The sequence below is a fragment of the Megalops cyprinoides genome, chromosome 3, assembly GCF_013368585.1.
Source record: "Megalops cyprinoides isolate fMegCyp1 chromosome 3, fMegCyp1.pri, whole genome shotgun sequence".
NCBI classification, from domain to species: Eukaryota; Metazoa; Chordata; class Actinopteri; order Elopiformes; family Megalopidae; genus Megalops; species Megalops cyprinoides.
This window is the reverse complement of record NC_050585.1, coordinates 17,655,867-17,672,146: the sequence shown is the minus strand read 5'-3', so window position 1 is coordinate 17,672,146 and position 16,280 is coordinate 17,655,867. Positions and strand designations below refer to the sequence as shown.

Below are 16,280 nucleotides of genomic sequence, written 5' to 3'. Positions count from 1 at the left end.
TTAAGCATGTCCTTAAAATGGAGGAAGTCACTTGTTCATTCAGATAAACAGCAGAGAGAGAGAAATTAAAGTGCTTGACAACAGAGGAACGTTCGTAGGGGGAACGTTTGTCAGAATCGCTTCTGTGGGCGGCCCCGGCCGTCTGCAGAGCACACGCGGTACCTCCGCTGGGGAGTTCCCTGCCCTTCCCCTGGTCGGGATGACAGGTTCTGCTGGGGGAATGACAGGAGATGGGAGGGTCAGAGGTGTGCTGAGGTGAGGAGGGTGGAAACCGCCCAGTGCTCTCTCTGGGCCACTGTGATACTCACGGAAGGAGCGCCAATCTGCAGGAGGCTTGGAACAGAGGGGTTTCCCGCAGATGCATTCTGTACAGCTGCAAGACATCAGAGAAGAACTATTATCAGTTCCATAACACCAGCAACACCTTTGATTACATGACATCGGTAGGCCTGGCTGCCATAGGTGTGCTGTTAAATAATACAACCCCATCCCAGTGTCCACCCTGTAATTTCTAACCATGGGGCCTGAGGGGTAGTTAATCCATGATTATAACCATCCTGTTGGACACAGCCAGACAGACTGGCCAACTGTGTGCAGCAGGTTGTTAGAGGAGTGTACGCTGTCAAATTTTATAACACAGCTGTTCTGAGGAGGTCACTGACGGAAGGCCTCATATATGTATGTTCTGTGTGTGTGTGTGTGTGTGTGTGTGCGCGCGTGTCTGTGTGTGAAAGAGAGCGAGAAAGAGTGTGGGACATCCAGTCCAGAATGGCTGCAGGGGAACGGCCTCCTGTGAGTGTGTGTGGTTTCTCACACTGCAGCCGGTGGTTAAGGCGGTCCAGGGATAGCAGCAGTCTCTGCTCCTCTAGTGACAGCGCACTGGGGCCCAGGTGTTGCACGTGTTGCACCATGCCCTGCCTCTGCGTCTGCACCGTCTCCATGGCGGCCAGGATGTCGGCGTCTGTTGCTGAGCTCTCGGCCAGGTTCTCTGCCAGCAGAAACTGGGCCGTGCTGTCCGAGACTGCCAGCAGGGGGCGCGTGAGACAGGCAGCGCGTCAAATATGAAGCTCACTGTCTCACTGTACTCCAAACAAATAACTGCATAATGCATGAAACATGCTATGTAATGTAAGAAAGCATTGTGCGAGTGGGTCAGCTGAAAGGATGGCACCAAAAGAAAATTAATCCTGGGGCTTACCAGAATTCTGGCAGATTTTCATGAGGAAAGAACTATATACAACACCCAAATTGGCTTTTAAGTGTTTGCCCCACTCTCAACATGACAATACAACAAGCCTGCACTTTCAATTATGTCTTTTAACACACCGGAAGCAACTCCTATCCTGTCCTTTGCTAGATGTTCTGTATGAATTTGTACTTGAATTATTTTCAAGGGAATGAGATCTCTACACATCTACTCAAAAAGCTTACAAGACAGGAGGAGGTGGGTTCCAGCTCAGTATAATGTACAGCAAACTTGTGATGTCATGTAAAAGAAGTTAGCAGTTTTTAAACCTGCAACATTATCTTACAGAGGAGTTGCTCATTATCATGCACAAATGCAAAGTGACAATCTCGAGTCACATTATCACAGCCACTATATCTCACAGATACACACAGTCAAACATAGACATAGCCAGACACCCACACACAGACACACACACCCACTGCACTTCATCCTGTGTACCTTCATCCTGGAGCACAACACCTGATATCTGATCGGCTTTACTGCCCAATGGACTTATTTGCACAGAGGTCTGAAAAAAGAAAGCATTCTAATGATCAATGCAGCTCATTTAAATTAGCCACTACTTCCTGTCACACTACATTAATGTAAAGCCTAAGAGTCTACATTATAAGTCTACAATGCAAGAAGGCCACTGGTACAAAGTTCTTTTGGGTGCTGTGCTTGTTCATTGCCACATCAGTGCACTGTGAAAGAGGAAATCCAAAAACACATTTTATAAGTATATATTTGTACTTTTGCGTGAGTAGTTCTATACATACTGAATGTTATACAATGGACAGAAAATGGATTAGAAAAGAAAATAGAGATAAGTAAACAAAGCTATTTGATTTTATTTAAAAATTGTGTCTAAAGACATTGCGTACATAAACACACCTCTTATCGGAATTTGCTTTCATTTGCACAACCATTATGAACCTTTAACATTAACAGCACAAAAAGATTTGCTTTGCAAAATGGGAAAGCAATGCGGAGTCTACCTTAAGATAGGGAGGTAAATGGTGGGGTCTGCCACTGAGTAAACAGATAACATTTAAGCACAGTTCCCAGAAAACAGCCACTGACAGGAGCTGTGATATATTTCACAGGTTTGTCAAAATCTGGGAACTGATGGCAATTCAAGATGGAAGTGCTTTAAACTGGGAGAAATTTCCGGAACATCTCTGAATTAGTTGTACCATAAAAAATCATTCTGGTATGTCAATCATACTGGTATTCGCTATACTTTTGAGTATATTTAATTGTTTGATAAAGATTAATTAAATTGTATAATGTGCTCTTGTGCTGTTCTCATTTCAATGTTAATCAGTTAGGCTCCGTAAAAGCAACTGCATAAAATGGTTTACTAAACAGAGAGAAAGTGAGAATATATTCTGTGCTCCACCATCATAGGGCTTGGTAAGTATGATCCTTCTCGAAAGAGGGCTAGAAACAGGTTAAACTGCAGCCTTTGGACATATCTCCAGACACAGCCAATCAGGTGACAGTGTGAAGTATAAAATTTCTTTTAAGAGATGGTGGGAAATGTCCTGGTAAAAATCACAGAGCAAACAGCTCCTTTTAGAGAGCAGGTTGATGGAAGTATTAAATGTTTCATCTTCTGATTTCTGATCCAATTAGCCAGCATGGATTAGTGCTAATAACTTGTAAGAATCTTACAATATCCATTTGCTCAGAAGTAACAACTCCTGCCCACAGACACCAACACTGTAGTCCCACCTGCCCTTGTTAAGCCACCCTTTTTACCACTACAGCAAGTACCTCTACAGTTATGTCAGTGAATGCAGGCTGACTGGAAAAAGTCAGTTCAGCCACCAGTTTAACCAGAACAGCAAAAACACTCATCTCACCACTTGATCAAACAGATGGATTACTGTCTGTACTAAACAATTGGCAATAGGAAATTCTTACATGAATGGCTGCTTTACAATTCTAGTGAGCTGCGGGCATGTATTTAGATGGACAGTTTCAGCACAGATCATAGATGAATGCTTGCACCAATATACCAATACATCAGGACTATGTACCAATACACCAGATCAGCTACCATCTTGTTCAAGACATATGATACCCCTTGGTTTGGTAGTGGTCAGGAACAGTAAGGATATGCTTTGTGAAAGGAAGTAAGATGTAAAGCAGGAAGGGACATTCCACCAGCATTTTGGTGATTCATGGATGATTGTAGTTTTGACTGGTTGAGGATGAAAAGAGGCTACAGCACTGGGTCTCTGCAGCAGTGCTGTATTCTCGTGCAGACACACAGGTGGTTACCTGAGCAGGGACCGGCGGCCTCCTGGTTCCTGACGCCGGGGCCAGTCTTCTCTGCTCCAGAAGGGCTCTGTGCTTCTTACCATTGCTGTCTGTGATTTGCTTCCTCCTCACTGGACTCTTAGCACCTTCAAGGAGCATGCAAGGACCACAGACTAAGTACAAAAAGTCAACACTACTAACTTCTTTTTTTTCCCAAAAAGAAGATCATAGAAGATATTAGATATTAGAGATCATACAAATATGGGACGTGAACAACCTGCCCTGGATAAGTGATCAAGAAGTCTAAGAAGTCTGAGAATCCAGAGGTAAGAGAGAGACCTCATTAAGTCGAATGAAAGCAAAGTTGAGTCAATGTAGCTTTTTAAGGGAATAATGAAAACAATATATCAATCGAAGACAGGCTACAGCACTCATCAATGGGAACAGTGAGAAGCCACAGGTGGTTAATGCGGCACTCACTCCTTCAAAAAACCCAGAGGGAGGAGTCAACCCAGAACAAATCTATGCAGCAGAAATATAAATGCAGCAGACACCTGTATACTGTCTACAGCAGAGGCTTTCAACCTTTCTGAGGCTAAGGCACATCAAAGGTCAAACCAGAATGTCAAGGCACATCAGTTTAAAGCTGGTTATCGATTATGAAGAATGTCACACACATAACGCATTGGGTTCTTCATACTGGTTGAGAACCACTGGTCTACAGCACCAGTTTAAGCCAAGCTTTTATCAATGCCCAGCTGATTCACATTTCAAACTGAGACAAAGGGGAAAGAATTGTTCATAATGCAAGGAAGCAGACAACTGTTCGTGATTTTGCAGATCCTGGAGATGTACCTCACTAAAGTGGACGACTCTGGCCACGGTAGCTGTAAGGCATACAGACAGACCTTACCGTTGGAGGTGGTGACAAAGAATCCCCCCATCCTCGTCACCGCTTTGATGTCGCTGATCAGGTTACTGCCATCATTGGTGACCTGAGGCACATTGGCACGGGCATGAGACAGCCCAGACAATAGGCAACTGTATGAGGCAAAGTTTCGAGGGTCACCTAAGTTGATTAAAAAAAGGAAAAGGAAAGGAAAAACATTCTGAGAGAGCAGTCTGTTTCTCATTTAAAGCATGAACTATTTTTATTCATGTATGCCACAACACAGACCTTTTCTCACTCTGCAGTACAAACACATAAAGTGACCCTAAAGGACATACATTTTTATACACTTTGAGGATCGATTTCCCCAGAATAGTGTTCTCTTTGTAATACCATGGGTAGGACTGTAATTGCTGTTAAGCACCAGACAGGGCTATGAAAGCAGACTCTATTGATACAGTATTAAAAGGTTTTAAAGGACTCTAGAAAAAATATCCATAAAGAATTTAAAACAAAGTTGCTGTGCTAGAACTGACACATAGTGTGTGCAGCTAAAACTTCAAAAGATTTTCATAGACAAGGGCAATGGGAGTTCACAGAAAGACACTACATTCACACAGGCCTTAGTTTCTTACAAGCATGTACTTATGTTACTCTAGGAATAAACTGAAATTGATAAACACCTTTTGTCTGAGATTTCATTTGACTTATTCAATGTTTTTCTGTGCAGGGAGTATGTTTTATTTCCTCATTTTAATGTCTTTGGTTGCTGAGATGAAACATATGTGTCTGTGTAGTTTGTAGACTGCTTGAAATATACTTCAATACTGCTAAAAAGTGTCAAATAAAACCATGCATGATATACAGGATGGGGTAATGAAATGGAGAAAGCCTTCATTACCGCCTTTAGTAGCTAAGGCACTGCGAACTCCATGCCACAGCTGGGAGATCTCCTCATCCGTGGGGGTCTGCTCCATGTTCAGGCTGTTTTCTGCGTACTGCGGCCAGCGTTTGCTGCCGGCACCTAGGGCCTCCTGCTGGCCTGCCGAATGGCTGCCACCAATGGTGTACATCGCCTTGGTGATGTTTTCGTAGGTGGAGAAGGCGTAGGAGGGGGGAAATGGCGTGAAGGTGATGCCACTGGCCATGACGATGGACTGACCTGCGGGAATGGCACAGCCGCCAGAGACGTCCTTGTGCAAGGCCTGTTCAGATGGAGGGCCTGGCCTGCTGCAGGACTGAACGTCGCTGCACATGGACTTGGCGGGAATCAGCAGTGCTTCCTCTGTGCAGCTGGAACCCGGGGCCAGCCTGCTTTCAAGAGTTCCACTTTTGGGGGGCGGACGAGGCATGATAATCTTCCCCTGGGTCTTGAAGACCTGACTGGCCTCAGAAGCGGACTGCGGCCTCACCACCGTGCCCTTCCTGGTCCGGGACGGGGCATGGCCTAGCCGGGCCCTGGCCGAGCGCACTCTCCTGGGGACTCTGGCTCGCCCCCTGCGCGGGCTTGTCTTTCCGTGCTGGCCATCCTCACCTCGAACCTGGAGCTTGCTGTCCTGGGCCCTGCTGTCTGACCATGCCTGTTTCGCACAGTGGCCCACACAAACTGCCGGGGTAGTGACCAGATGGGCAGCCTGGACAAGGTCCTCCTGATTTCCCACTAAAACACTTTTCCCTTGAGAGGGCTGCGTGGTCTTGCTCCTCATTGCTGTGTTCTTGACTGGGTCCCTCAGTGGCCTTGCGTCCTCCTCCACCTCCTCCTCCTCATTGAGGTGTACTTCATCAAACCACCGTAGTTTCTTTTTAACAGTCTTGCTGCTTTCAGGGTCTTTGTCCTTCTGCTTCGCCAGCTCCACGCTGTCCTTGATGGACACCGCGACATGATTCGTGAACATGCAGTTAATGGGGGAGGAGGTTATTTTGGTATGGCATGTCACGTATTTAGATTCTTTTTTAAGTATCCCTTTAGGACTTTTAACACTGTTGACCTTGGAGGTGGAAGTGGAAGCAGAGACAACAGCTGATGTTATTTGCGTCTCGTGCCCGGGACCTTTATTGACCCTCACATGGTAATTCTTGGATGCTGGATTTAGAGGACCTGAGGGCCTGCTCTGTGTGCTTTTGGTCTCGAAGTCTGTGTCTTTATTGCAGCTGTTCTCCTCATTGCAGGTCAGACGGCTCCTTGGCAGATGACTCAACTTTTCTGTGGCATTAATAACAATGCCTTGGGGATCTCTGCCTGTCTGACTGATGGTGCAGCCTGAATTGCAAGGGGCTTTAGCGGCACTGCTGGAAACGTCTTTGCCACTGCAAAGGCTGGTAGGAATCACAATTGGAGTAGCCTGAGGATGGCTGGAGAGCCTGTCTGTATGAGTTCCCATCTGCTGTCTGGACTCGCCTTGTGTTAGATATGGGACCTCAGTGGGTGTGGTGTTTGGGCTTGCCCACGCTTTGCAAGGTGCTTCTACAGGCATCTTCTCCCATGATCTGTTTTCCAGATTGCTTTTTTCCTTTTGAGTGAGGGGGACTACATTACCCACAGTTCCACTCTGAGTCAGCATGGCTTGGTCACTGGGAATGAAGCCTGGTTTTGGTTCCTTTGTGACTAGTTCTCCTCCGACCTGTGTGGTCCTGTCAAGATATCCCAGCTTATCAGTCTCCTCCACTGAGGAGCGAGAGCTCGTGCTGACCCTATTCTTCCAAAAATCGCTGCCACCATTGCACGCCACTCCCCAGGGGAGCTCTGCAGACACAGGATATGGGCCGTTGCAATGCGTTTGTGGTGACTGGGGTCTGGCACAGTTCAGGGGCTCTGAGTTATCGTCCTTGGAGCAGGAAACGCATCCTTCTCTTACTGTGTGGGCGCGGTGGGAACTCTCATTCTCCAAACTATCCAAACTGGACAGGCTTTCTGATCGCCCAAGCTCACTAACTTCCCGCTGAAATTCCTGGAAATCAATTGTTTGAAGAATGACTGTTCAGTAAAAGAATGTCTGCGGTCTAGTATTCAAACGCACTGAAAACTAACAGAATAAGAAACTGGAAATCAAGTCAATGCCCAAAATGTTCCCATTTCTGACAAAAAAAGACAGAAACCCTTGGAACAGCATACTGCTGAGCCTCATTAGTATTTATCAAGAATATGAGCTTTTCTACACTGTTTCCTAACCTATGTATGAAAATGAAGTAACATGCACTACACCGTTTCTCAAAGAGAGTATGTGGCCTCACAATTTAAGCAATTAGAGAAGAGAAAATCTGAGGCAGAACGGTGGAGCAGAGGTTAAAGAAGCGAGCTAATAATGAATCCATACATCCATCTCAGCTGAAAGTATATCTGCAGTATGTTTTGGCCTTGGAAACTGCACAGACATGCTGTGTAAGTAATATACATGTGCAATGCATATAATGCAAACAAATAATATGCCTGTGAGCACTTGTGAGACAGATCCATTTTTCATCTGCGAACGAAACTGAAGCTGGGACTTCCCAGATGGCCTGGAACCATCTCCACTTGTGAGATGGGTGTAATGTGAGCTGTTTTAAAGTAATTGTAACATATTTAGAACACTCTGAGGGGATGTCAGTCAAGCCTTTAAAAGTCTCGTAACCTCTCTCTTCCATTCATGCGCCTTGTCATCTTCACATTAAGCAACACTATTGTTGAAAAAAAAAAAAAAACAGGAACAAGGAACTCCCAAGATAACTAGGATTATATGTGAGCCCTGCAGTGTACTGCGTCATGGTGAATTAGGGGTTGGCCACTGACAAGCACGGGTGACTTTTTGCCACATGCTGGCACAATGAGGGGAGTGTGCTTGTGCTGTTAAAGGGGGTAATGCACGAACTGCAACAGCACAGCATGCTGCTCTGAAAAAGAACTGTGTTTGCACCTCTAATCTTTCAGCAGGGCCTGGCAGATGTAGCTCAAGGCACAAATTGCATTGCTCTCTTCTTACTAACACAGACACGCTGTTAAATGCAGTAACTCCATAAGTCATAATTTCAATTTGCATGTGTACCTTAGCAGAGGCAGGGTACACATTATTGCATGCTCTGACAGGTAATTAAAAGCATATATCAAACACAACTAACTGAAGCATAACTAACCAAAATTTACAGCATTTAACTCCTCTCTCTTACAGGGTCAACATGTTCTTGCGATACCCCCTTGAGGTCATAATGTGAGATATGTGATACCTTCTACCTACCACTGATTTTTCCACAGTAAATACTATAGAGGTATAACTGAAAAGTAACTCAAATGCATTTGAAATATTATGCACCCCTCCCCAAACACACACACACACACACACACACACCATATACTGTCTATGATAAATAATTATTATTCTAATGAAAGTAATTTGTATATTTCCACTTATGTAGAAATTAAAAATGTTGATGATGTTTCCCTCCAGCACTTTGCTTCCTTGACCTGAGATACCTCTCAGCCATATTATGGTAATACCTTTATTTTCCAGAGGCTTACGTTCAGCTAATCCCTTGTTTGCCTGTTTGTACAGACCAGTGTGCCACAGAAACAGAGAAAGGATGCAGTGAGGAAGGGGTGGCCTACCTGCAGGCTGTTCACCTGCTTCTCCTCCAGGAGGCGCTGTGTCTCCTGCAGCTCATTCTGGAACAGCAGCTGGCTGGTCTTGAAGTTGTCGCTGCTCCTCTCCTGCATGAGCTTGGCGTAGGCGACTGCTGCAGACAGCTGCCTCTGGTAGCGGGAGGCACTGGGTGATGGCGCATAGCTCCTGCACACGGTGGGGGACAACAGCAACCTCTCATGAGACTGTCAAATGAAGTTAAGCAACTCACACTCTCTACAACTTTGATTGGGTTGGCTTTTCAATGTTAAAATACCTCCTTTCAATATCAGGCTGGAAAAAATATAGGGTTTAAGGAACTTCCTCATTGTTAAAACGGTAAGATCCTTTCCTTCATTCAATCTGGAATCTGTCCCTTTTCTTTCAGTTATTTAAGAGAAATCAATTACATAAAAGTAGGCTTGGCACCATTCACTGGCTACCCCAGTGCATGAGCCCATCTTGAGAACATGGATTGTGATTTCAGATAACTGAAGTTAACACATTTCAGTATGTGCTATACTGGGACAGTACCTGATAATGGTGAGTACTGAAAGTGACACATGATATAAATATTTATTTTTGGATAGTTACCTTCAGTGCATTGTGGTAAGACAAACCAGAGCCCTCATTTTGCATTTTGGCATAGCTGAAAGCTATTGCTTGACTTACCTGTTATTGGTGGGGCTATTGAACAATGTTGCATGTGCAGAGGAGGAACTGAGGGGGCCTTGAATCTGATTTAGTGCCTCTTCTAGCTGAGGCGTCGCTTTTCTGGGGGCTGCAAATGCAATCATTCAGATGGTATGTTACCTCTCTTACCTAAAGTCTTAGTCATTTAACTGCAAACTTCCAGTTCAGCATCACAACATCCCAAGATACAAATAAATGCCACTGCTGCTAAACTCAGTACAACAGGTAACCTATTCCAGGCAGAAGCCACCAACAACGGAGCTGATGACGAGCTCACCGATTTAAATTATGTTAAAATCGAGTAATACTGTCAAAGAACACACACGCCATTGGGTGGCAGTGTTGAGTCATCTTTTTAATAACTTTTCAAGAATAGCTTCAAGAATTGAATTCTGGTACAGTGTTGTTGTACCCTGGAGCAAGAGAACTTAATTGGAATTGCTTAAAGAAATTTCTAGCTGTATAAATAGATAACAGATAGGATGTGAGTCACAACATGAAAAACAACTGTAAGCAACACATGTCTGCTGAATAAATAAATACATGAATCTAAAACAAGAACACAACAGACTGTTCAGGGGCTGTGACTGCTATGTGTGGACTGTGTGTTATGAGCAACTTATGGCCAAAGGAAGGTACTGTCATTGCCTGTGGAATGCCCCTCAGTAAGCCAATGAGGGACACAACCATTTCCAGGTTTGATTTACCAGCATCAGCCCTGGAAATGGCAGCTTGATGCCAACATCAACAGGTGAGTAAGAGAGTGAGCGGGAGCTGCAGGACCTTGTCTCCTCCTCTGTGAGGGGGGCAGGTGGGCCCTCTGGAAGCGCTCGGTGGCGTCCTGCACCTTGTTCTTACGCTGCTGCAGAATGTCCTCCCTCAGCCTCTGCTCGCGCTCGTCCTCCTCCTTCTTCCTCTCCTCCAGAGCCCTGCGGTGCGAACAGGGCAGCGCAAGACCAGTGACCCAGCCACCAATACAGCTGGTACCCCCCTCTGGTCAATCGCATTCATAGAAGAAAATGCTTTATTTATGCTACTGACATTTTTGTTACTATAGCAATTGGTCTGTATTTTCACTAAGGCACTGGCTACTATAGCATTGAGTGATGCACGGACACGTTTGTTCAGATGTGGTTCGACATTTTCTGTATGTAAATAGTGCCTTATTATATCCACTTATGAACCTTGCTTTATAATTTGCTCTGGACAAGCGCATCTCTTAAATGAATAAATCAAAATGTCATGTAATAGTATAGCAGTGGTCTCTAACAAGGCTCTCAAACTTAAGTTTGCCTGCAACAGTTTAATTGTTGCGATTGTGTTCCCACATCAGAATGGTGCTGCTCACACAAATTTTGGGGTAGATCCGGGGGTTGGTCTGCAAAGCCACTAATGGATTCCTACTCTTGTATATAACAAATGATGGTAAAAGTAATCCCTATCATGAAACATGACTGAGGAATTGTCACTTAATACCAAGTTAGTGTGAAGAATGAAGAGCCAGGGCCCCAGATAGGAATATCTAATAGGTTGGTCATTTGCTTTCAGATACAATCATACACTTCTACCTGTCCTGTAGAATACATTTGTAAAGGGTCATTTAACTCATTGGTAGCTGCATGTAGGGCACTCAGGACACACTTATGAAAGCGGTTCAACACATAAATGATGTTTGAGTACAGTGCAAGAGGCTGAATGGAAACCTCTAATCCAGCAATCCCACAGAGAAGAATTAGCTAATTAACTGAGGGGGATACCTTGCCTTGTGCTTAAAAGGCAGAAGGAACATGAGACCTCTCCTGAAGGTTGACTTTTCAGCATGCTCATTAATTAGTCACATCCACAACTCATATCCAAGTATATAAAGCCCTGCAGAATAGATTGGTCTTTCCATTTGCACCGGTATTAGACTACTTTGCAAAAAGTCCAAGTCCTTAGCATAGGTTATTCCAATATGCTAAAACTATCATTTCACCAAGTATGGTGAAAGCACAACATTTAGGCTATCTGACCAAACTGACCACAAAAGTAGCAGAAACAGTGCAATGTACACAGGATGCTACAACAATGTGAAATACTCAAAATCTATTAAGTAAAACCATAATGGACATCCATCTTGTTGTACCCCCGTGATACCTCATAGCATTCACCTCTTCAAAGCTGTACAAAGTTTTTCAATGGGTGTATGAGATATGCAAGTAGCTCACCTCATAACCTATGACAGTATTGTACACCAGGACAATGATGTCTGAGTGATGTCTGGGATAGCTTTTAACTAGTTAGCATCCTCACGTAGTATCCCAGAGTTATTTCTACCAACCTTATCTGAATTACACCCACAAGGCAAGTCTGTTCAAAGTGCACTGCCAGTAGTTACAAATCTTGTGGGTTATTTTGAGCACACTACAAAATATTAGTAATAAAAACAACAGTTTTAGGATGAACACAGTTATACATGGTTAGCAATGTGTTATGTGAACACTCCTTCAAATCATGACATGCAAGTTGATTTTTTTTCTATGACAGCACGTCTCTCAGACTTGAACCCAAGATGGTGCATCGTTAGATTGGCACTGTGCCTTCATATTCTGGGTGTAGCTTCAGGGGTATGGTTACCCGACTTGGTGTGTTCTATCAGACACTATACCAATATAAGCACTGACCCAGGCAGCTGTTGAAAGGCTTCAGACTCTCTCAGATGTTGAAATGATCTCCATTCATTCCTTTTGACCTATACAGACTGAAGATCTGGGCTATGTTTTTGTGTTCTCACTGAAAACACTGAAACAATTCACTGATCAATGATTTTCCTTTTTTACATTGCAAACTTGCTGAGTTATAGTCAGCAGACAAAATTTCATGTGAAAATGCTGCAATAAATAAACTTTACTTCAGTGCGTCATAGTTAGAGTGACGAATGTGAGAGAGGGATACCATTATGAGATTACTAGTTTGAAACATTTACATAACTAAAAATCTGTACTATACTTAGTTAGGTACTCCTCTTTGAACGGCTTAACAAGCTACCTAAACTAGACACCATAAGACATTCTAAAAGAAAGTTGGTAGAATTACACTTGGAAAAACATAAAGATGCAACTGAAATATGTAGGAAGTACATTCATCTGGAGGATGGAAACCTACATACTAGTTTACTGTTATAAACTCATGACATAAGCTCATGACATGTGAGAAGCCACTTAGCATTTATACTTGTCCAAGTGTAGGTCCTAGATAAATTAAAGGCATTCCGCATTTTTGCATTTTCCAGAAGCTATTTTGTAGCTTGAGATTTGGTGGGTGGATTTGTCTCGAATATTGGGCATCACCTAAAATTGAACAAAATGGTCATTCCATCTGGAGCTAGGAACTCACTTTGTTGCTAGAAAGCACATTTTACCACCAGTCAAATGAGGTGCCACGCACGAGTTAAAATTGAGCCTTTTGTTATTTTTTCGAGTCAACATCTATATTTCACTATTGGTTGAATTTTTACAAGTCACAACTCAAAGGGGACATTTAGAAAGTAAAAAAGAGAGTATGATATCTGAAATCGGCATGTCCAAAAAGCCTCAGGTTAATGTGTATGACATGGGCTACCATATCTTGTACACTTGGCAATGAATGACACTTTAACAATTCTGTCTGGCAGTCTCAAGGGTGGCTTTTATAAATTGCATTACAGTTAACGATTTAGCCATCTATTTCCAGCGGACAAAATCCTTCAGACAGGGTGAGTGTTGAATAACAGGATCCCAGTCTTCTCTTTCAAAGCTCTCCATCGGGCCACTGCCCTAATCGGCAAGGTAAGCCTATATATGCTGTAAAGGAGGAAATAGGCCATTGACTGGCCAGCGAAATATATACAGTATAAATGTGACCTCTCCAAGACCTGCATTGTTAAGCAATTAGCGAATTAGAATTCGTATCAACAATTCAAGCGTCGTGTCGTCATAATATAATAAAGAACGTGGTTGTTTTTGGTGCCGAATCGTTCCATCCAAAGCCCACGAAAGGAAAACAGTACAAAAAGTGAAGACTTACTTCCTACGTCGGTTTGTTTCCAAGGAGAACTTGCGTGCCCTTGCTCTGCATGCCTTCTGCTCCTCCACCAAAATATGACGTTCATCTTCTAAAATCAAATCCATTCCAGTATTTCTGACATAACACCAAATTAAGGAATCACGTAGTAATCACGTAGTAACCACCAGTAACAGTGGTGACTCTCCATCGGAGATTTTTTAAAGATGTTTATCACACAGTATAATCACACAATTGATTCCGATTGATGTCTGAATTGTCTGTCATATTTCCGCGTCATGTTACAACATTCCATTGGAAAGTGATAAAGTTGTCACAAACATCAAACAGCAGGATGCTGGGCAAATCATAGTACAGTATAGAGTACAAGATAGCTAGCCACTGAACACTCAAAAATGCAGATGAACCTACAGCTAGCTGGTTTTGTCACAGAATACGTTTGCTTCGGAACCCTACAATATAATTTGCAGACACAGAGATATGTAGCATAAACTTCTACGGGTAGTACAAGTGACTAACATTAAACTCGTAAACGTCAATGACCAAGAGCATCTTAGCTACATGTTAGCCAATTTAGCCAACTAACTCTAGCGAGCTGTATTAATTAGTTAGCACCACCTAGCTAAGTTTTCTATCCAACAACCTATTAAGCACATAAGTAACACAAGGATACGAATAGGAGGTGTCCTCCCGAACGTGCATCCAGCTGTATCCCAGGACTGGGTGGTCGTGAAAAGTTTGCAGAGCTGACAACAAGCTTCATTCATCTGGGTCTGAGGGTAGTACATGCACGCTAGCTAGAGATAACGATAGTTTAAGAAGCAGATTAGCTGGTTGGCTAGCTAGCTAACAAGCCGAAGCCAGCTAGCGAGCAGACGTGGGTTGGTATTCTCCATTTCTTGTGTTACCTTTAAGATACTGTTTAAACGTCGGCATGGTACGGATATTGTCTGGCTAGCTTTTCAAGCAGGGTATCTTACCCACTGGTTAGTTTTTAACTTGCTAACTTTGATATGTAGACTAAAAATATTGGTTCAACTGGACCTGTATCTGCAATCGTGTAACGTTAGAACCTGTACCTCCGCCATGTTGACAACCAGGGACGCGCTTCCTTGACAACGGATCAACCTTGACTAAACTCAATTGACGGAACAGTGTGCAACGTAGCAAATGTTTCCCAGTTGTTTGAGATGATTCGAAATGATGGCTGGTTGTGAGCGTGAATATTTACAGGATAAGTCTACAGGTCTTTCCCACAGTAATAACCAGAAGACTTATGAAAAAACAACAACAACAACAACAACAAAAAAAAAAAAAAACAAGTAGGCTACAGTGATAGTCATGACATCTAACTCAGTTCACAACTGTTTGTAGAAAATATATTTTCCATTTTCCGTATAGTAAGATGCAACATAATTAGGGCTATTATTCACCGCCCTGTAATTAATTTATTTAGCCAATCTTTTGTATTCATTCGTTTATTTTCACATTTAAGATGTTCAAATACGTTAGAAGTCAGAATCTCCGTTTGTGTGTGTACATTTGCACATGTGGGCTAATTATGCATGTGTAGTTTTATCTATCCGTTAAATCACCTGCATTTCTCCAACGTGTGTAGTGACGGGACAGACATTGAGAACCGCATTACAGTTTGCTAACGCTGGTGGAATTGACACTAAGTGTCCATATTACTGGAATGAGATGATTGATTGGTTTCTGATTTAGTGGGCTATGCTCATTTTATCTGCATAAACTATAGCCTACACTAGCCGAGAGTGTGTGCAGCCATTGCAAAAATAGGCCTAGTATATGTTCCCACAATGTGCTTTCCTTCCAATCCTGTATTCTAATGCACATTGCACCATATTACAGCTGACATCAATAGGTCTCCGTGAAGCATTCAACAAAACGTGGAGGAGCCTAGTATTTTAATGGAAAATTTACTTAGGCAAATAGGCCTGTACAATAGAATGAGCTGCAAACAGTTATTCAGCTGTCAAAACGCACATGATTACACTCAGCAATCAGTTTACATTCTGGTCCCAGTTTACGGCTCATGTAAAACAAAATGTTCAGCATAGCCGCAACACCTAAGAGGCTGACGTTTGTAAGAGCTAACTGCCACGAACAAAGGTCTTGTCGTAACCACACATTTATATTGTTCTTTGAAACGCATTCAGAAAGATACGTTTTCCCCCTTTGAAACAGACGTGCAGATTTAAAGCGAACGAATTAACAGCTGGGCAGATCAAGAAAACATGCACACTTTAAAACAAAGCCGGAGGGCACAGATGTGGAATTTCTCGTGGTGCTTTGAAAGACTTTCTGACTGACATTGTCTATAAAATCAACAAGAGCTAAGGCTTGCAAGACTATTTGCAGGTCTCACAGTGTGAACGGATGAAGCACAGCGCAACAAAAACTCAGAAGGCCATAAAACATTACAAAGGCGCAGTGGATATAGCACGCCGGCTATTACACCGACTTCTTTTGCTACAGTGGTCCCGGCCTGCACAGGGTCCGACGACGCCGCTCTTAAGGTGTGCGCCGGTCTTCAGTGTGCACGCGC

General features: G+C 43.3%; 1 protein-coding gene across 1 annotated transcript; it reads right to left on the bottom strand.

The window, feature by feature from the left end:
- Positions 1-110: 110 nt before the first annotated feature.
- Positions 111-13,818, bottom strand: cep126 (centrosomal protein 126). Its single transcript, XM_036523372.1, has 11 exons — positions 13,715-13,818; positions 10,454-10,599; positions 9,650-9,758; positions 8,965-9,145; positions 6,922-7,333; positions 5,287-6,645; positions 4,410-4,565; positions 3,518-3,642; positions 815-1,043; positions 309-373; positions 111-212 (listed from the first exon to the last, which is right to left on the bottom strand). The coding sequence occupies exons 1-11, from the start codon at positions 13,816-13,818 to the stop codon at positions 111-113; spliced, it is 2,988 nt and encodes a 995-aa protein (XP_036379265.1).
- Between the last annotated feature and the right edge of the window lie 2,462 nt (positions 13,819-16,280).